This window comes from Delphinus delphis, chromosome 1 (genome assembly GCF_949987515.2).
Source record: "Delphinus delphis chromosome 1, mDelDel1.2, whole genome shotgun sequence".
NCBI lineage: Eukaryota > Metazoa > Chordata > Mammalia > Artiodactyla > Delphinidae > Delphinus > Delphinus delphis.
This window is the reverse complement of record NC_082683.1, coordinates 120272193-120294657: the sequence shown is the minus strand read 5'-3', so window position 1 is coordinate 120294657 and position 22465 is coordinate 120272193. Positions and strand designations below refer to the sequence as shown.

Here is a 22465-nt window from a genome sequence, read left to right as displayed (position 1 = left end):
TATAAAGATCTTAATGGTAGGCCCCAATCATTTCTTAGTTGGAGTGTTCTTATGAAAGTAGCTATCGTTTGGCTTTAAAAGGAGACAGAAAATGTGTTTTAAAACTGTGATAACACATTTACATATAAAAAGATTGTGTATATAGATTATGCACTTGCCTTCAGTGACTGCTTTGCTCAGCTCTGCCTCTTAAAGCAAGCAGGGGCTCACGCTTGTCAAGGTTTAGTGGGCATGTCTTTGCTCAGGTGGTTCTCTTATAAAAGCTAAACACTGAGCTTGCTGGGGGGTTTGAAGTGAAGGAGAGAGGTGAGTCTCCTGCCCTTTGCTTCTTCTCTTTCATCCCAGAGGACCCCTGGTCAGGTCACATGTGAAGCAGGGTGGTGGAGAGGATGACAGGGGTAGATAGGAAGTACATGTTTCCCAAGAAATACTTAACAGCAGTACATTGTCATGGTGGACAGTTTTGTTTTGTGATGGCTCTTGTACTAGTAGGGGCAGGAAACTTATATTGTTTTCCCCTTCTCCCTCTGCTCTCCTTATTCTGGGAGGGTAAGCGAATACCGTTTCCCTGAAAGCAATATTAAGTGTCAGTAGAGATCCACTTGGACTCTTTGATAGTTTTCGTCAGGGACTTTTTTTGATGATCCTTGAAGGTATGTTAAAAGATCTCATAATGGCTTTTTATTTTATTTTTTAAATTTTTGGCTGCGTTGAGTCTGCATTGGTGTGCGTGGGCTTTCTCTAGTTGTGGCGAGCGGGGGCTACTCTTTGTTGCGGTGCATGGGCTTCTCATTGAGGTGGCTTCTCTTGTTGCAGAGCATGGACTCTAGGTGCGCGGGCTTCAGTAGCTATGGCACGTGGGCTCGGTAGTTGTCACGCATGGGCTTAGTTGCTCGGCGGCATGTGGGATCTTCCTGGACCAGGGCTCAAACCCATGTCCCCTGCATTGGCAGGCAGATTCTTAACCACTGAACCACCAGGGAAGTCCCTCATAATGGCTTTTTAGAAATAACCTTTTTTGTGAGGGTAGAGAATGCTGGAATAAGACAAGAAAAATCTCAGAAGGCCAGCCAATAACTTGAATTTTCTCTTTGAGTTCAAACCTTGAAACAGTCCTCAAAGCTAATTGCCTGTCCATTGTTTACCAAAAAAAAAAAATAATAATAATAAAACTTCCTTTCTTAGTAAACATTCCAAGGCTTTTCAGCGATAGTCACAGATTACTTCCTGTCTGTCCACTCTTGTATTAATGTGGAAGACAACAGCATTTCACTTTTGCCAGTTTAATATTTCTTCATGTGTTTGATTCATCAGTGTATTCATGCTGATTAGTGAACCAGTACCTACTTCCTTTTTAGGGATTAGTTGCCCTGTTGCATTCTAGAAATGTAGTTTAAGTCACTTACGGTTGATCGTGCCTTTTGAAAATGTGTTTCATGTTGATCATACTCAACAGATCCAAGAAGGGGAATAACTTACACCTAGTTAAAGAACTGTTACATCAGAACTGATGCTTGTTGTCCTTCTAGGTACCCTCTTTCCAGTATTCAGTAACTGGGAAACAAGTTAATTGTTAAAAAGTTGTTTTGGTGAGTATAGAATCAGAGAAAGAGAAGGTAAATTGCTGGTTTAAAAGGCAGTTTATTTTAGACTGTGTTGAATGTAAACAAAGTATCCTTTCTGAAGGAACATGTCTATTCAGTAATTGCAGAATTTATTTAGAAGTTACTAACTTCCTTTTTTATGCTTTTTGTTTTTTCTTGGTTTTTTGGCTGTGAGGCATGTGGGATCTTAGCTCCCTGACCAGGGATCAAACCTGCACCCCCTGCATTGGAAGGCAAAATCTTAACCACTGGACCACCAGGGAAGTCCCACTAAGTGAGACTCCTTGAAGTGAGCTCCTTGAAGGCAGAGACTGGATCTATCCTTTTTTTCTTAGGCAGTCATTCCGCATTTGTTACTATCTCCACTTCACTTAGTTGTTGTTCTGGGGTTTTATCCTGTTCCTTCATCTGGAACATATTTCTCTGCCATCTCATTTTGTCTAACTTTCTGTGTTTGTGGTCTCTGTTCTGCAGGCTTCAGGGTTGTAGTTACTCTTGCTTCTGGTGTTGTCCCCTCGTGTAGGAGGCTGGTCTAGAGGCTTGTGCAGGCTTCCTGGTGGGAGGGACTGGTGCCTGCCCACTGGTGGGTGAATCTGGGCTTTGTCCCTCTGGTGGGCAGGGCCATGTCAAGGGGTGTGTTTCGAGGTTGTTGTGGGCTCAGGAAGACTTTAGGTAGCCTGTCTGCTGCTGCGTGGGGCTGTGTGCCCACCCTGTTGGTTGTTTGGCCTGAGGCATCCCAGCACTGGAGCCTATAGGCTCTTGGGTGGGGCCAGGTCTTGGTGTCGAAATGGCGGCCTACAGGAGAGTTCATGCCAATGAGCACTCCCCAGTACGTCTTCCACTAGTGTCCTTGTCCCCACAGTGAGCCACAGCCACCCTCTGCCTCCCCAGGAGACCCTCCAAGACCAGCAGGTAGGTCTGGCTCAGGCTCCTATGAAGTCTCGGCTTTTTCCCTGGGTCCTGGTGTGCATGAGACCTTGCGTCTGCCCTCCAAGAGTGGAGTTTCTATTTCTCCCAGTCCTGTGGAGTTCCTGCAATCAAGCCCTGCTGGTATTCAAAGCCAAGTGCTTTGGGGCTCCTCCTCCCGATGCCAGACCTCCAGGCTGAGGAGCCTGACATGGGGCTCAGAACTCTCACTCCTCTGGGAGAACCTCTGCCATATAATTATTTTCCAGTTTGTGGGTCTCCCACCTGGCGGGCGTGGGATTTGATTAGATTGCGAATGCCCCCCTTCTACCATCTTATTGTGGCTTCTTCTTTGTCTTTGGATGTAGGATATCTTTTTTGGTAGGTTCCAGTCTTTTTTGTCAATGGTTATTCAGTAGTTAGTTGTGATTTTGGTGTTTTCATGAGAGGAGGTGAGCTCAAGTCCTTCTACTCTGCCATGTCTGGAATTCGACAAATATGGAATGAATGAATCAAAGCACTTTATACCTCTGGTCTTTGTAGAAACAGAACATGTCCAAATATCATTATCAAACTGTCCTTTTATGTATTTCATACTGATTTTCATATTCCTCCTTCCATCTTTTCTGAGATTTGTACTCAATCTTGATAGAGTTTGTGTTAATTAGATGCTTGTGTTAATTTCTGTTGCTATTTCATTTTGCTTCTGGTAAGCCTTACTGATTATCAGTTTTAATAAGATAATGCATCTTCTTGTCAATTATTTGATTCATCTTTTATGTATGTTTAGATTTTGACCACAATGTTTATTTTAAATTGGATCCATAATAGCAAATATCTATTTCTTACATATTCAATTTTTTGATCTCCTTTAGGGGCATTATTTAGCTTTTCTTTTTAGGTCTAATTTCCCAAACTTTTTCCTTCATCCCTGGACTCTCTTACCTCTAAGTTGTATAAACTACATCTGGAAACAGTATTAGAAAAGAGAATTGATGAGTACTAAGCATTAGAAAATAATTGTCTTGTGATTATCTTATGATTTTAACATGCTGCATTTCTTTGGGTGAATTAAAGCCGTGGGTATATAACCTTTTAAATGCCGATTGTGTGTTTGGCTGTTTTGTACAGTTTTCCTAAGTAAGGACTGTTTGCTCTTACTCTATACATGCAAACACATGCACATGTATCTATACATATTTATACAGATGTACATATATAATATTTATTTCTCAAAACATTCCTTTTCTAATTGATCTTGAAATGAGGTGTTGGTCTTGTATCTGTGACAGTTATTTGATGGGGAGAACAGGGTACTGTTTAGCAATAAGTTTTATTTCTCTTCCAAATGTCCCATTGACATTCCTTCTGTTTTCATTGAAAGTGAAAGCTGTTTCTATTTTTAAAAGTTGGGCAATGTATTCTGGTTTGACTGTTGAATGTGTTGAGGTGTATGGTAATTTGTCTTAAATCTGGTCTTCTGTTTCACCCAAAGGATCGGAAGGATGAAATCGCCACTGTGGAGACCATCAACAACGGCAAGTCCATCTTTGAGGCCCGCTGGGACATTGACACTTCCTGGCAGTGCCTGGAGTACTATGCAGGCTTAGCGGGATCCATGGCCGGTAAGCCCTCACCTGGCCTTCTGTGACCAGCTGACAAGGAGGCAGGAGAGCAGAGCCTGGGGGGTCAGGGTACAGATTTTGGAATTAAGACAGGCCTGGGTTAAAATCCTGGGCTTATCACTCTCTACTTCGGTGACACTGAGAACTACTTTATCTTTCTTTATTTAAACTGGAGATGGTAATCTCCATCTTCTTGGTTATTATAAGGATTAAATGAGATGTGTATGTAAAGCACCTAGCCTCATACCTGAGCTGTAGAACAGGTTGTGGAAAAACCAGTTCTTGCAAGAGTCAGTAAGTACATCATATTGATTAGTTTTACCTACTTAGCAGAAAATTTTCTTTGTCTAGGAAGTGTACAAAGAAACAGTTTACAGTTTACGTGTCAGCTGGTTTAGCAGGGCCCATGAGGGCTGTGGGGAGCCGGAAGTCTGAGGTTTCGGGGTCCTCAGACTCTTCAGCTGCTGAGTCTTTCCCCATTTCTGTTTCATTTCATCTAAGTTATGTAGTGGATGCTTGGTTAATTTTTAGAGGGTTATATTGAGTTGAACGAACATGGTTTTGAAGGATAGAAAGGACTATTTACGTGAAGAGAACATGCGGAAGCAGTGTAAGAATGACTAGAATGAACAAAAGAACAGAGGTGTTGTGAGCCCAGTGGCTGGGGCCTGGGAGGGGGCTGGTCTGACAAGTCCAGAGTGAGTCCAGGTGCTGGTGGAGTCTTGGGACAAGCGGTACTGCACTCTTCTCTACCCTCTTTTTCCGCTTAGGCGAACACATCCAGCTCCCCGGCGGATCCTTTGGTTACACCAGAAGGGAACCACTAGGGGTGTGTGTCGGAATAGGAGCGTGGAACTACCCCTTTCAGATTGCCTGCTGGAAGTCGGCTCCAGCTCTGGCTTGTGGTAAGAATGAATTATTCCTCTACATGTGAGCCACCCTTTCTCCCAGGACACGGTTTCACCCCTGCCCTACCCCTTAGGGAGCTTTGAGGTTATACACACAGACCGTGTCTACATTATTCCCATTTTTATTTAATTTATTTTTGTTTATGGGAAGGAAGAAAGTTAATTTTGGTCTTGGAGGTCTTCCTTTTTTAAACTGTCAAATGAATTAGATTTGTGCTACTTGTAAGTTCTCTTCCTTTATGGACAAGAATTCTGGGCATGAATTTCTGTGTAGGGGGTAGCACTTAGGAGTTTTGACTTCATTTAGGAAGCAGAAGATAAACTTCCTCCTTCATTTGTGTCTTAAGAGAAGTGATAAACAAGGCTTCCATCAGAGAAGCTTTGGCTGATTAACAAAAAGTTTTCTCATGCTATTTAAAGAGAAGAATCTGTCGGAAAAGAAGACATTGTACCTTAGAAAAACTGTAAGGTTAAAAAAGCTTTACTATTAGGACACTCTATTGAAATGCAGCTTTTTTCTTTTTGCTGCTTCACGTTCTTTTTGCACATTTCTCTGTGATAGAGGAGAAATAGAATTAAGTTACTAGCTTTGGGTACTTGCATCAAATTAATTAACCTTTCTGGTCTTCAGTTTCAACTCTTATAAAATGGGTCTGATCATACCTACTTCTTACTACTGTTGCAAATGTTGAGATTAATATATGCAAAAAGGCCTAGATATGCAAGTGTAAGGTATTATTGGCTGAGACACTGCAAGTGTGTGGCTTGGGGTCTGTTTAATGAGAGAAACCAAAGTGGGAAGAGCAAGATATATTTACTTATTAATAACATTTTTGACCTAGCATTTGATGGGGAACAGGAAACAATTGGAGGGGCTTCCCTGGTGGTGCAGTGATTAAGAATCCAACTGCCAATGCAGGGGGGACATAGGTTTGAGCTCTGGTCCTGGAAGATCCCACAGTCCACAGAGCAACTAAGACCGTGTGCCACAGGTACTGAACCTGTGCACCTAGAGCCCGTGCTCCGCAACAAAAGCCACCGCAATGAGAAGCCTGCACACTGCAACAAAGAGTAGCCGCCGCTCACTGCAACTAGAAAAAGCCTGCATGCAGCAACGAAGACCCAACACAGCCAAAAATAAATAAATAAATAAATTAATTAAAATTTTAAAAAAGGAAACAATTGGAGTTGTTCTTGATGTGTCTTCTTGTCCTGTCTTCAAAGGATCCTGTCTTAAAAGTCTTCCTGTGTTTGTGTCTCGGTAATGCAGGTAACGCCATGGTCTTTAAGCCTTCTCCCTTCACACCTGTGTCCACACTGCTGCTGGCTGAAATCTATACTGAAGCCGGCGTGCCTCCTGGGCTCTTCAACGTGGTGCAAGGAGGGGCTGCCACAGGCCAGTTTCTGTGTCAGCATCGCGATGTGGCCAAAGTCTCCTTCACTGGAAGTGTGCCCACTGGCTCAAAGGTAAAGACAAGACCAGTATAGGAGAACATAAATGGCATGTAGATCCGGCTGTGTCAAGCCTCCCCAGAATATATGTTGGAGGCTTATCCTCTGATTTTACCCAGCTTGTATTGGCAGGGAGTCTGTAGGTATTATTGGGCAGAGGTCTGAAGTGTGCTTTAAAAGTATGAAGGATAATTAGAACAGCCCACTTGTGTTAGGCTCATTGGGGATGGGAGTCATCTTCTCCTGCCTGTGTCTGAGAGGGCAGGCCCTGAGCTGTCACTTGTATTGTTTGGTGACTTACCTCATCTATAGCAGCCACCTCGGAAGAAAGGGTATTTTCTCAGTTTATTTCAGATTCATTGTTTTGACCTTAGTTTGTGCTCTGAACTATGTCCGCCTTGAACATAGTAACAGTAATACAAAAGAGTTTCTGCCCATGACAGTCAGGGGAATTGATAGTATTTTTTAAATGAACTCCCTATTCAGACTATCAAGTGCAATTCTGAGGATTCTCTTCAGTGTTCTGGAAAAGAATATTTCAAGTAGACAGAGTACAAAGTATACTAAGAACAAGGCTGCAGGTCATGCATAGTTCAAGATGACTTTGGAGGGTCAGGATCTTGTTAACGTAGCATGTAATCTCATTGGTGTTAGACTTCTGAATGCTTTTGTTCTTGTTCTGTAAGATCATGGAGATGTCAGCTAAAGGAATTAAACCTGTTACCTTGGAACTTGGAGGCAAGTCTCCACTGATCATCTTCTCAGATTGTGATATGAAGAATGCTGTGAAGGGGGCACTGATGGCCAACTTCCTCACGCAAGGCGAGGTGTGTACCTGACCCTGGAAGAGGTTTAATAAGAATCTCGACCCCTTCATCTCACAGCGTGTTTTCTTTTTCTTTTTTTTTTTGCGGTACGTGGGCCTCCCACTTTTTTTTTTTTTTTTGCGGTACGCGGGCCTTTCACTGTTGAGGCTTCTCCCGTTGCGGAGCACAGGCTCCGGACGCGCAGGCTCAGCGGCCATGGCTCACGGGCCCAGCCGCTCTGTGGCATGTGGGATCCTCCCGGACCGGGACACGAACCCGTGTTCCCTGCATCAGCAGGCGGACTCTCAACCACTGCGCCACCAGGGAAGCCCTCAAAACGTGTTTTAAAGCTTATTTTGAAATAATTTCAGACTTACAGAAAAGTTGCACAAATAGTACAAAGAATTCCAATCTATCTTTGAACCAGGTCCCTCAGTGTTAACATTTTATCACATTTACCATTCTGTTGGTATGTCTATACCTACATATGCATATTATTACTGTTTTTTTTTCTGATCTGTTTGAAAGTTGCAGACAGAAGATCCCTAACCTCTACATTCCTATGTGTATTTCCTAAAAACAAGTGCATTCTTTTAAATAAGTACAAAATACTTAGTAAAATATATAACTTGATATTAATGTAGTACTGTTACTCAATCTATAGCCCTTATTCAGATTTCTCCATTTGTTTGACTAATGTCCTTTTAGAAACAATTTTTTTTTTTGCTGGTCCAAGATCTAATCCAGGAAGATGCATTGCATTTACTTGTTGTGTTTCTTTACTCTCACTTAATCTGGAACAGTTTTGAAGTCATTCTTATCTTTCAGGACCTTGACATTTGTGAAGAATACAGGCCATTTATTTTGTGGAATGTCCCTCATTTTGGGTCTGTCTAGGTTTTGTCTGTTTTTTTTTTTAATTGGATTCAGGTTATGCATTTTTGGCAAAACACCACAAAAAAAGATGTTTTATATTTCACAGTGGTGTTGCTGACTTTGATCACTTGCTTAAAGTGGGTCTTTACTGTAAAGTTACTGTTTTTTCCTTTGTGGTTAATAAGTATATTGTAGGAGATAAAGGGAGACTATCTTGTTCCTTATCAAACTTTGACCTACTAGTGTTAGCACCCTTTGTTGATGTTTGCTGGAAACATTTTTTTCTGGTGGTCACCAAGAAAAATTGGTGTATTTCCAATTCTGTTACTCCTTCTACATTTATATAGTTCACTGTCTATTACAAGAAAGAACTTTTTTCCCTTTTCCCTAGTTTGTTTTTCATTCATTATATCAGCATGCACCAATGGATTCTTATTTCATTCTGCAAGTTATAACCCATTACTAGTATTATTTATTTTGATGCTCAAATAATTGCAGATTCAGATAGTGGGAGCCTCTTTCTGTGACTTTTTGATATGTTCTCATTATTCTTTGAGCACTTCTTTACTTCCTGGCACAGCAAGGCGTTCTAGACACGTCTTGTGCTTTCTCTGGTGGAGCTCTGTAATGAGCCATTTCGCTAAGGAGGCTTGGTTCCATTTAGTGGTAGATGGTATTTAGAAACCAAGATCTGGGTGCCAGCTGTACTCGTTTCTACTGGAGTATCATTGCTCATATGTCTTCTCAGAGGCCAGAGCCAGGAAATATATATTTGGCATATGTGTATGTATGTATACACACATCTATTTATGTATCCATCTATATTAATAACTACAAGTTTATACAGATATTTCCAGTCATTCCAAAACTGCAAGGTTTATTTTAGCCTCCTCCCTTTCATATTTATAATTTCCTTCTCTGACAGTGAGACATTTAGCTTCCATTACTCACAATATATGTAATTACTCCGTCCTAGAATATGTTTATAATAGTTTCAGATTTGTGAAAGTACACTACTGTGAAAAATAAACCTTCTAACTGGAGTGCAACATTTTTTTTTTTACAGCTCTTTTTGTCTTTAGCCTGGGGTACAGTTAAAATTCTGTGTTCAGAAGTTAATGAGTCAGTTCTTCCTTCGCCATCCCCTTCAGTATGGTTATGATATTCATTTTAAATAATGAGTTTATTCATTTCTGTTTGTATTTCATTTGGGGTTTATTTTCACCCATCCTTGCTTTAGGCGAAATACTAACATGGTTCTAAATGTCAGAATTTTACCAAAAAAGGAAACAAATGGCACTCCTCCTATCCCTTCTACTCATTCCCGTTCCCTCCTTCTTCCAATCCATCCCTATCCAACCAAACCTGTTTCTCATTTTTCCTTCCTATTTCTTTTTACACAAATGACCCGGTACTTGTATATTTCTTATTTTCTCTTCTTTCCTCAACACAAAAGATAGCAGAATTACTGTTTTGCTTTTTTCACTTGGAAATCACTTCATTTCATAGAAATCTTCTTTCTTCTTTATAGCTGTGTAGTATAATTCCTTGTATAGCTGTTAGTTTATTCAACTACTCTCTTTTGGATGGGATTTAGTTTCCAGTATTTTGTGATTACAAACAGTTCTGCAGTGAATAACCTCGTGCACGTGTGTGTTCACATGGTTGGAGATATATTTTCAGAGTAAATTCCTAGAAGTGGTAAATGTAATTTTTTGTGCCTATTTTTTTGTGGTAAAATATATATAATGTAAAATTGACCGTGTTAATCATTTTTGAGTGGACAGTCCAGTGGCATTAAGTACATTCACACTGTTATGCAGCCATCACCACCATCCACCTCTAGAACTCTTTTCATCTTATAGGACTGAAACTCTACACATTAAACAATAACTTCTTATATCCTTTTCTTCCCAGTCCCCGGTAACCACTATTCTACTTTCTATCTATATGGATTTGACTATTCTAGGTATCTCATATAAGTGGAATCAAACAGTATTAGTCCTTTCGTGTCTGGCTTATTTCACTTAACTTAAGGTCTTTAAGGTTCATCTATGTTGTAGCATGTGTCAGATTTTTCTTCCTTTACAAGATTGCATAATATCCCGTTGTATATGTATGCCACATTTTCTTTATCCATTCATCTACCGGTGGACATTCAGGTTACTGCTACCTTTGGCTATTGTGACTGGTACTGCTGTGAACACTGATGTGCAAATATCTATTCAAGTCCCCACTTTCACTTCTTTTGGGTATACACCCAGAAGTGGAATTTCTAGATCATATAGTAATTCTGTGTTTAATTTTTCAAGGAATTGCCATACTGTTTTCTACAGCAGCTGCACCATTTTACGTTCTCACCAACAATGCACAAAGGCTCTAATTTCTCCACATCCTTGCCAATACTTGTTATTTTCTGGTTTTTTTGGTCGCAGCCATCAGAGTAGATGTGAAGTAGTATCTCACTGTAGGTTTTTATTTATATTTCCCTTATGATTAGTGATGTTGAGTGCATATATAATTTTGTAAGATAGTGCCATATTCCCCTCCAAATGGGTTGGACCAACTTGCATTCCTACCAACAATATATGTGTGCCTATTTCCTCACGAGGTAAGGGGTGATACTTCATTGTAGTTTTAATATCAATTATCTAATTATGAACGAGATTGAACATCTTTTCTAGGCTTAAGGACCATTTATATGTGTGTGTGTGAATTGTGCATAACTTTTATCCAATTTTATATTGAACATCTAGTCATTTCCTTCAATTCTTTTTGTAGAGATTTTTTTCTTATTCACACATAGTGAAGTTCACTTTTTTTCTTTTTGGCCGTGCTGCAACACTTGCAGGATCTCAGTTCCCCAACCAGGGATCAAACCCGGGTCCTTGGCAGTGCAAGCGCCAAGTCCTAACCACTGGACTGCCAGAAAATTCCCAAGTTCACTTTTTTTGGTGTGTTATACTATTAGTTTTGATTTTCCCTCAGTTTTTATAAGTTATTTAAATATTGGTGATAGTACCCTTTATCTGTGATGTACGTTGTAAATGTTTTCTTCCAGTTTGTTGTCTTGGCTTTGTTTAGGATGTTTTTGCCATGCAAAAGCTTATTGATTTTATGTAGTCAAATTTATCATTTTTTTCTTTCATTGCACCTAGATTTTGAGTACTAGTTAGAAAACCTTTTCCTGCACCTAGGTTATAGTAGAATTCACCTATATTTTCTCTTGGTAATTGGTTTTTTATTCTATATTTAGATTCCTTATACATTTGGGGTTTACTCCTGTGTACAGTATGAGATTGTATCTTTTTTTCCACATGGGTAACCAGTGGAACCATTTGTTACTAATTCATCTTTACTCTAGTGGTTTTAGATTCCACCTTTATCGTAAACTAAATTTCCTTGAGTGCTTGGATCTATTTTTGGACTTTCTTTTCTGTTCTACTGTTCTGATATCATTTGAGTAGTATTTATGTTCATGTCTGTGGGAGGGTCTAAATAGTCATTACTTGTGTGTGTGTTTTTTTTTTAAATTTTGGTTGCGTTGGGTCTTTGGCACTGCGTGCGGGCTTTCTCTAGTTGCAGCGAGCAGGGGCTACTCTTCATAGCGCTGTGTGGGCTTCTCATTGTGGTGGCTTCTCTTGTTGCGAAACACGGGCTCTAGGCGCACAGACTTCAGTAGTTGTGGCACGCAGGCTCAGTAGTTGTGGCTCGCAGGCTCTGGAGTGCAGGCTCACTAGTTGTGACGCATGGGCTTAGTTGCTCTGTGGCATGTGGGATCTTCCTGGACCAGGGATCGAACCCATGTCCCCTGCATTGGCAGGGGGATTCTTAACCACTGCACCACCAGGGAAGTCCCATTACTTGTGTTTTTAGAGACAAACATTGACTCTGAACCGCCCTAGGTTTTTATTAGACTGAAGGCCTCGGTTCTTGATCTATTTTTACTCTTCAGTCCCTTCCACTCTTACTTCCTGCTCTCAAAATATACAGCCAAATTGAGGATCTGAGATGAAGAAACAGAAGTCCTATGGGTCATGTGGATCTGTTCATTGCTTTAAGGAAATTTATACAAAAACAAAGGCAGAGAGTTTGTGTGTGAGGTATATGTCCACAATTACACATGTGATCCTATTCAGTATGGTGATCATTTTTAGAAGTGGAACTAACCTTTAAAGAAAGTATACTGTCTCTTTTAAATTTAAAGCTGTTGAACTTTTTATCCTTTTCCTTTTTTTCCCCCTCATCTACATATAAATTTTTATGTGTCTGTCCTTTAGGTTTGTTGTAATGGTACAAGGGTATTTGTGCAAAAGGAAATTCTTGATCAATTTTCAGAGGAAGTGGTGAAACAGACCCAAAGGATAAAAATTGGAGATCCCCTTCTGGAAGATACAAGGATGGGTCCCCTGATCAACCGACCACATCTGGAGCGAGTCCTTGGGTTTGTTAAAGTGGCAAAGGAGCAGGTGAGAAACAAGTGGAGGTGAGATGAGAGGAGGGGGAGGGGTAGTTACTCCTAGGTTACTTGCTCTATGCTTCTTTCCTATGGTCATATCCATTTGGGAGCTGTATTCTGCATTGTACTTGCAGTGGAGTGACTAAGTATGCATTTGTTCAGGACACAAGTGGCATTTCGGGAATGCATACTGGGGTTTTATGTTTAACATAAAATATGCGTTCTTTTTTGGCAGGGTGCTAAAGTATTATGTGGTGGAGACCTCTACGTACCTGAAGATCCCAAATTAAAGGATGGGTATTACATGAGACCTTGTGTGTTAAGTATGTCCTCTTCTTGTTTGCTTTTAAACAGTTTGAATTAAATGTCAGATAGACAAGAATATTTTTAAACTGTGTATATGGTATAAGGCAAGTGTTGGCAAACTGTGTGTCCCTGCTACTCAGATTTAAGGAGTAGAAGTTCTCCCTTACCTTGGAAGCCTCATGTGTGCCCCTTCTCTTCTTGGACAATGATATCAGTTACATGGGACTTAACTGGGTGTACAGCTGTTGTTCTAGAATCAAGGCACTCCAAAAAAATGAAAGGGCATGTTTGTTAAAAATTCAGTAATGAATTTCTTTTCTCAAGAAAGTTGGTAAAGAATGTGCTTTTCTTTGAACTTTAGGTCATCAATATAATAAAACCAATTTGTTGGACAATATATTAATATTTTCAAAAATTATATGATATAATAATTTTAGCACTTCCTTTCAATCTGAAAAATCTCCTGGTTTGGACAGTCAAGTATGTGGTCATCCTACTGTCCTCACACCCATCTCCTTCTCTTCTACTGGGGGTGACACTGTTCTAGATGTTGTTGTTGTCATTTACTTTTCTCTGTCATTTTATATTGTATCTCCTATGAAAATATTGCTAGTTTCCTTGACTTTAAAAACCTATATATAGATGGAATTATGTTGTATAATTCCTTACACCTTATCCTGAAGATAGAGTCAGCTGATTTTTGTCCCTGAGGTTGATAGTGGTGTCACACTTTTCAACCCTTGATATTTGGTGCAGTTTAACCTTTTAGGTCTTGCTAAAAAGCTAAAGATCTGCTGAGGTTTAAGGGCTGTGAATTTAGCATCCATGCCATGGATTAGCTTGTAGCTATTAAGGAAGAGGGAAAACTTACTATATGTTTTTACATAGAAAATACAGGTTAAACAGTAGTGTATATGGCATTATCCCAAATCTATTAAAAATCAAATATGTGCATGGGAAAAAGAAGGAACAGAGAACATGCATCATATTTTTTTTAAAAGGAATCAGGTTTTTTGTTTTTGTTTTTAAATAAATTCATTTTATTTATTTATTTTTGGCTGTGTTGGGTCTTCGTTGCTGCACATGCGCTTTCTCTAGTTGTGGTGAGTGGGGGATACTCTTCGTTGTGGTGTGTGGTCTTCTCGTTGCACTGGCTTCTCTTGTTGTGGAGCATGGGCTCTAGGTGCATGGGCTTCAGTAGTTGTGGCGCGGGGGCTCAGTAGTTGTGGCTCACGGGCTCTAGAGCACAGGCTCAGTAGTTGTGGTGCACAGGCTTAGTTGCTCCGTGGCCTGTGGGATCTTCCCAGACCAGGGCTCGAACCCGTGTCCCCTGCATTGGCAGGCAGATTCTTAACCACTGTGCCACCAGGGACGTCTGCATCATAATATTGATAGTGGATTTCTCTAGATGCTGAGATTAAAGGTGATTTTTTATTATACTTTGTGCATTTCTGAATATTACAGATTTTTCTACAGAGAACATGTATTTTACAATTAGGAAAAAAAATGTTTTTAAACAAACTGTGAACCTATGCAAAGGACAGGGAGCTAACTACCTTAACTTCATTCTAGTGATTCTGAAAGCCTTGTTTGTCATCTACAGTGTCAGTATCACTTGGAAAACTTGTTAAAAATGCAGATTTCTCATCCCTGCCCTAGACCCCCAAATGTCACTTTCAGGGCCCAGGACCTTGAGATCTGCATGTTAATAAGTCCTCAGTACATTTTTACGCATATAAAATGACTGGAGAATGACTCCAGAACCTCAATCTTTAGATTCATTTACTTGAGATTTGGGGCTAAAGTATAATGAGTGTTATGTGTGGGGCAGGAACCTTTTCTTTTCTCATAACATCAGCTACTGCTTTATCCCCTCATCTCTTTTGACTCTCCAATATAGAATGCATTGCACACAGAGCCATACTGTGTTATCAACCTGTGTAAGACAAACTGTATTCTGGGACTGTTGGGTAATGAATTATCTTGAGTAATTTAATATTCTGGCTAACAATTTCCCTAAAAATTGTATGTGGATTACTAATTTTCAAAGATTTAGATTATAATAAACTATCCTTAAACACAACCTAAAATTATTTAATATACCTTTGAAGGTAGTTTAGGTGTCCCCAGAGTACAGTGTAACATACACACGACCAGAGTGCTGTTCTTACTTTGTATGCGCAAGCTCTGATTCATCTCTTATGAGATTTTAGAGTCCTCCTCTTTGTAGATATGTGAGCAGTTGGTTTTTAGCTTTGGCTAGTGTAAAGCTGGTGTTTAAAGTAGGGTTCTCAAGCTGCTTTTCTGCCTCCACATTGTTTACGTGTGTCACACAACCTTACAAACAACATATCTCACTCCATGCGTGGTTTCCAGCATTGAGGTGAGCTGTTCTTCAGCCAAAGTGTGGATAAAAGCACCACTGTCTTGAGGATCAGTGAGGTTCAGTATTTCACATCTAAATATATGAGCTTCTTTAGACATATATGCATATTTTAAAATGTCAAGTGAATTTAATCTTTTTAGGGATTTAGTCACTTAAAAACTTAAGTATATTTTCATATAAAATGAACACTCCTTCAGTTATTTCTAAGTTATTATTTTTACATTGTATTTTCTTTTTTAAAAATATTGTTTCTCATTCTAATCATATCAGAGTCATTAAGAAAATGTGAAAAAATATAAAAAATGTTAGTCATGTGTAACATTTTAACAGAAATTGGGAGGATATATACTGTTTGTACCTTTTTCAGTGAATGTTAATCATGAGCATTTACTTACTAAGTTTTCTTCAAAAACATTACTTCTTTTTTTTTAGTAATCATTTTAATTCATTTGGAGCGCATCCTATACACACACATGCACACACACACACCGTCATTTTTGTTTTTTTGTTTTTTTTGGCTGCGCTGAGTCTCTGTTGTGGTGCATGGGCTTCTTAGTTGTGGCACGTGGGCTTCTGTAGTTGTGGCATGTGGGCTCCAGGGCATGCAGGCTCAGTAGTTGGGGCGCATGGGCTCTCTAGTTGTGGCGCGCGGGCTTAGCTGCCCTGCGGTATGTGGGATCTTAGTTCCCCAACCAGGGATCGAACCCGCGTCCTCTGCATTGGAAGGCGGATTCTTAACACTGGACCACCAGGGAAGTCTCCAAAACATTACTTTTTTTTTTTTTTTTTTGCGATATGTGGGCCTCTCACTGTTGTGGCCTCTCCTGTTGCGGAGCACAGGCTCCGGACGCGCAGGCTCAGCGGCCGTGGCTCACAGGCCCAGCCACTCCGCGGCATGTGGGATCCTCCCGGACCGGGGCACGAACCCGTGTCGCCTGCATTGGCAGGCGGACTCTCAACCACTGAGCCACCAGGGAAGCCCAACATTACTTTTTGATGCTTCATAGCAGTTCATCATTGGGTTGTGTACCATTCACGTGATCATCCCATCTATTTTGGATGTCTAGTGTGTTGCTTCTAGTTTTGACTGTCACAGGAATGTTGTGATGGAAGTCCTTGTATGTACATCCTTGTACACCTCATTAGCTATTTCCTTATGATGAATTCAAAAAAGTAGATTTAGAATGAACACAGAGGCCATGGCTCCTTAATACGTAGTGTTGAATCGTCATGCAGAAAGGATGCTCGGATTTATATTCACACTGAAAATGTCACATTGAAATTTCTCTAAAGCCGTGTATTCACTGTTTACTATGAACAGGAAATTTTAACGTGCCAGAAATAATCATTCCTTTGCTGATGTTTGGTTTTTTAATAATGTTTGCAGCTAATTGTAGAGATGACATGACCTGTGTGAAAGAAGAGATTTTTGGACCGGTTATGTCCATTTTATCATTTGACACTGAAGCTGAGGTTCTGGAAAGAGCCAATGATACCACTTTCGGACTAGCAGCTGGTGTCTTCACCAGGTAGGTGGGGAAGGACACCCCAAGTGGCTTTGAAGAAATGGGGCTGCAGTGTCTTCTTAGATATTTAATTGATCTTGTTCCCTCACTGGAGTTTGCCCTCACTGCATTTTCATCAGCACTTTCTATTTGCTTCAGTTAAAGTCAAAAGATGGCAAAGTAGCATTTCACAGTTAGCCCTGAATAGCCAGAGAACCCTAGTGTTGAGTTTAAATTAAGCTATTAGCTTTATTGATGAAAATTCTATCCTTTTTTCATTCATACATTGAATAAATATTTAAGTTTCTGATCTATGTAAAGCATCATGTTAGGTGCCTATTAAAAACATGTATGTCAAGGAATTTAGAAATCCATAAGCATATAAATACTGGGCAGTATCCTTCAAAGCCATGATTTTTAGCTTTATAGAAGTCCCTAAATTGGAATGCATTGTAACACATGTGGGCCTTTTTTCTATTGTTGTGTATTTAGGGTGCTATTTCCAGTTTTAACTGTTGTAAGTAATGTTGGGATTAATATCTTTGTACATAAACTTTAACCACTATAAGAAAAACAAAAAGTGATTTCGGAGAAAAATTTCTTAGAAAATTCTTGCAGGTTGCTTGTTTATGTACAAATTCTGATTAGTCTTTGGCAGTAGTAGGCAGTTTTCTAAGACTGTTTACACTTGGGATTATGCTGTTTCTTTAGTGACATACAAGGTTATTATTTTTTGTAGATTTGTGGTCAGGAACGTGGGATGGAAGACCCACGTCTCCCTTGAGGACCTGATGTAGTAGCTTCTTTTTGAGTTCTGAAGAAAAAAGTGAGGAGCTACTTTTTTTTTTTTAATAGACTTTAAGAGCACTTTTAGGTTCACTGCAAAACTGAGTGGAAGTACAGAGATTTCCCAGCTACTCCTGCCCCACACATGCATAGTCTCCCCCATGATCCACATCCCCCACCAGAGTGGAACAGTTGTTAGAACTGATGAAGCTACATGAACACATCTTTATCACCCAAAGACTATAGTCCACATTAGGGTTCACTCTTGGTGTGCAATCTATGGGTTTGGACAAATGTATAATAACTTGTACTCACTGTTGTAATATCATACAGAGTAGTTTCACTACCCTAAAAGTCCTCTCTGAGGAGCTGCTTTTTTGTTTGTTTGCTTTGTTTTGCTTTGCTTTGTTTTTTTGGGCTGTGCCTCACAGCTTACGGGATCTTATTTCCCCGACCAGGGATTGAACCCAGGCCCTTGGCAGTGAAAGCACAGAGTCATAACCACTGGACCGCCAGGGAATTCCCAGGAGCTGCTTTTTTTTTTTTTTTGTATATATATGTATATTTTAAAATATTTATTTATTTGGTTGTGCCAGGTCTTAATTGTGCACGTGGGCTCCTTAGTTGTGGCAGGCGGGCTCTTTAGTTGTGACATGTGAACTCTTAGTTGCAGCATGCGTGTGGGATCTAGTTTCCTGACCAGGGATCAAACCCAGGGCCCCTGCATTGGGAGTGTGGAGTCTTAACCACTGCACCACCAGGGAAGTCCCAGGAGCTGCTTTTTTTGATTTGAGGATTGAATGGGATAAGTCTCTCCTCTTGCTTTGCTTCGCCACCAAAATACAGACAAAGACCAGTTACAAAGGAGGGTAACTCCTTTTTTTTTTTTAAAACAGCTTTGTTGGGATAATTCATATACCAAACAATCCACCTATTTAAATTGTACAATTCAACAGTTTTTAGTATATTTACAGATTGTGCAACTGTCATAATCTAATTTTAGAACATTTTCTTCATTCTAAGAACAATAACAGTTACTCTGCATTTTCCCCTCCCCCCAGTCCCTGGCAACCACTGATCTACTTTGTCTTTATAGATTTGCATATTTTGAATATTTTACGTAGATGAAATCATACAGTATGTGACCCTTCACGACTGGCTTCTTTCACTTAGTTCATCTACTGGCTTCTTCTCAAAGTTCATTTACTGTTATAGTACGTATCACTACTTTATTCCTTTCTACTACTGAGTAATATTCTGTTGTATGGATATATCACATTTTGTTTATTCATTGACCCATTGGTAGACATTTGGGCTGTTTCTACTCTTTGGCTATTATGAATAATGCTCCTGTGAGCATTCATATATGAGTCTTTGTGTAGATATTTGTATATTTCATTTCTGGTATATACCCAGGAGTGGAATTGCTGGATCCTATGGTGACTCTGTGTTTAACTATTTGAGGAGCTGCTAAACTGTTTTCCAAAGTGGCAGTACCATTTTACATTCCCATCAGCAATGTATAAGGGTTGCAGTTTCTCCACATCCTAGTCAGCAATTGTTATTGTCGGTTCTCTTGATTTTAGCCATCCTAGAGGTCGTGCAGTGGTGTCTTGTATCAGTTTTGATTTGCATTTCTGTGAGTTGTCTTTTTACTTTCCTGATAGTCTCGTTTGCAGCACAAAATTTTAAAATTTTGTCAGTGTAATTATTCTATTTTTTCTGTATCTGTTACTTTTGGTGTCATGTCTAAGAAGATTGTATCTAACCGAAGGTCATGAAGATTTATTCCTGTTTGCTTCAAAGAGTTCTGTGGTTTTCACTCTGACATTTTAGGTCAGTGACCCATTTGAGTTAATTTTTGTGTGTAGTGTAAGAAAGGGATCTTCCTTCATTCTTCTGCCTATGTATATCCAGTTGTTCTAGCACTATTTGTTGAAAAGACTATTTTCCCCCATTGAATTGTTTTGGCACCCTTGTTGCTGCTGCTTATTTTATACATGCGTTTGGATGAGACTGTAAAATTCAAATCCTTGTCTATTTTGCATGGATGGTATAAGATTTTAAAACACAGTTTGAAGAAACAAGAATTTGGCATTGTTTTGAGACCCTTAGAAGTGACCGACTAACTTTTCCTGGTAAGGTTGTAGCAAAAGAAACTGAATAACCAATGCATTTTTTTCTTCATAGGGACATCCAGCGTGCCCACAGAGTGGTGGCTGCGCTTCAGGCTGGAATGTGCTTCATTAACAACTATAATGTCAGCCCAGTGGAGTTGCCCTTTGGTGGATATAAGAAGTCAGGTGAGGATCTGGGAACTGTGAAAGCAAACCCCCGTCTCTAGAAACACTGGTCATAATTCAGTCCTTATGGAACAGGTTCCTAAACCCGTGTGTGTATCAGAATCACCTGGAAAAGTATATGAATTCCTGGTCCTCCCCAGGCCCACTGTATCCGTCTCTGGGAATGGAAGCTGAGTATCTTTATTTTTTTCCAGAAGCTCTCCAGAAGTCTTTGATGTGTAGACTGGATTGTGAACAGCTGACATATATCTGAAAAAGGTTTATCTCATGGGTAGGATTACTTTTTCCTCACAGTCTGTGATTGCCATTAAGTGTGAAACCACCCCTAGGCGTTCTAACCATGGCAAGTTTGTAAATCTAGTCTGTTAGGAGATTTGAGGCATCAGGAACATAGCCATTACTTTGAGGTTCTTTCTTTGGAGTTTGTTGCTAATTTCACCAATTCTGTATGAAAATTGGTTTGGACTTTGTGGGTGCACCATTCTAAGAGTCCGACCCCTACTCTCCTGGCAGATATTTATGGCCATCACCGTGTTGGCAAACATATAAACACGGATGAATGATGATGAGATGGTGGGTGTTAATTTGACAGTTTTATTTGGTATTGCGTTTGGTATCATTCTGGCATTCTCTAGTCATACTTCACTAGTCCTTCTTGTCCCTTTGGGGTACCTGGAGGAGCTGTAACACAGACCTAAATGCAGGGTAGGAACCAAGGCTCTGTTTTATTAATTCATAACCCTCAGTTTGTTTGGAATCTGCAGCTTTGGCCTCAGTGGGGCCTCTGAGGCCAGCTTTCCCTTCCCTAAACCTGAATCTTTGGATCAGTGCCCATGGATATGCCTATATGAGATGAGAGGGACAGAAAGCTGGCCTAACATGCCCAATGGGCTCCATGCTGAGAGGATTTGGAAAGGAACAAAAGGCAGAGTGAGGCCTTAGCAGGGCCATTGTGTATGTCCCATTTGGAATGATGCCCCCTGGAGATGTGCATTTTTGGAGACTGGGCCTTGCTCTTAGGATGCAGAGCCTGCCTCCGTCTGGGGTAGGGGACACAAGGAAGGCTGTCCTGTAACCTCATCTACTATTGATTGGGCAGTGTCTTGGCTTTGAGTAACCTGAGAGCCTAAAGGGTCCACTCCCCACGTGAGTGGACAGAGTATAAATAGTAGGTGCTCTTACAGATTTAGTATAAGAGAAGGTTAATAAGCCTATTATGTAGAGTTAAGTTTTAAGTTAGCACTGACTTTCAAAGGCATCAGGTTGATTGATAATTGTAGAGAATGCTCTAATGCTTGATAAGAAAGTCTGAACATTTTTAGACCTTAGTCTAGAAGAGTAGATGCTAGAAGTTAAGAGTCGTACTGGTAAGAAATGAAACCTAAATAGTTCCCCATCCCCGAAGGCTAGTGTGTTACTTTTCCCACGTCTAGCTCCACAGTTAATACATGCAGTTGAGGACTTGATCCCAGAACGTCTTGGCTCTGCACTCTTCTCCAGCCCTGGGAGCAGTGCCTGTTTCTGCAGGTCACTGGCTGGATTACCGCAATGGCTCACCCTCACCCCTTCTCTTCCTTTCAGGGTTTGGCAGAGAGAATGGCCGTGTGACAATTGAATATTATTCACAACTAAAGACTGTGTGTGTGGAGATGGGTGACGTGGAGTCTGCTTTTTGAAAACGTGCAGAGAAGCCAGTGAACATGGCCGGGCCTGGGAATAATGAGAAGCGGCTCTCTTGACCGCGGCGGTGCAGCCACCTACCAGTTTAGATCCAGAATGTTGGCCATTCAGGATAAGAGAATGGTTCAGTGTTACTCTTCATCGCTCAATCAATTTCCTAAGTGAAAATATGCGTAAGTGCCTTTTAGATGCTAATCAAGAAAGCTGTGATTTTCCTTAAAGCAAATTTCTGGGAAATCTTTGAGAGCCACTAGCACACTACTGGAAAACAGGGGGAGGGACCAGGATTGTTCTTCCACAGAGCCGACCCACTGACAGGTTCATTCTCTAGCTTGCTTTAAAGAACCCGTGCCTTTATAGAGGTTCCTGGGGGAATCAGCAGAGATTTCTGCTCCTTGACGTTTTTAAAGACATGGCCCCTTGTCATTCCATTCAGAAGGCTGGCAGTCAGGAGAGAGGGCTTGGCTAATTAATAGACGGGTCTGTTTGGTGTGAATGCTGACTGGCCAGAGCCAGCGCTGCGGGGATGGGGGAAACCGGCTCCAGTCCTTGAGTTACAGCTTGCTCTCTTATGACAGAAGAGTTTCCTTTTAAACGTACAGATTATTTGTAATCTACTGCAGTATACTGAAACTAAATAAATCACACCGTCAGTCCTTTCAGTGTCATGTTTTGAAGCTATACACATCTCAGGGTTATAGGAGGACACAGGATAGGGCTAAAGTTAAACGTTTAAGGCAGAGGATTTGACCTTCTTTGCAGTGAGTACACATGGGCAGGCTTCTGTTGCTGTAATGAACTTTCAGTGGCCCATTCAGACTTCTGGGCTCCATGTTCTTCCCAGCCCAGATAAACTGGGCCTG

At 40.5% G+C, this 22465-nt stretch overlaps 1 protein-coding gene across 2 annotated transcripts in view; it reads left to right on the top strand.

The window, feature by feature from the left end:
* Positions 1–22125, top strand: part of ALDH9A1 (aldehyde dehydrogenase 9 family member A1) — a 28386-nt gene extending 6261 nt beyond the window's left edge. The window contains exons 3-12 of one of the 2 annotated variants that reach the window (XM_060033425.1): positions 4006–4135; positions 4906–5040; positions 6314–6510; positions 7182–7322; positions 12458–12646; positions 12872–12959; positions 16716–16857; positions 19810–19922; positions 20117–20193; positions 21504–22125. In XM_060033425.1, coding sequence (XP_059889408.1) covers positions 4006–4135; positions 4906–5040; positions 6314–6510; positions 7182–7322; positions 12458–12646; positions 12872–12959; positions 16716–16857; positions 19810–19922; positions 20117–20175 — 1194 coding nt within the window. In that variant the 3' untranslated portion in view covers positions 20176–20193; positions 21504–22125. The remainder of the gene's footprint in view (positions 1–4005; positions 4136–4905; positions 5041–6313; positions 6511–7181; positions 7323–12457; positions 12647–12871; positions 12960–16715; positions 16858–19809; positions 19923–20116; positions 20194–21503) is intronic. The other variant, XM_060033416.1, reaches the window with a different exon arrangement.
* The last annotated feature ends 340 nt before the right edge of the window (positions 22126–22465 follow it).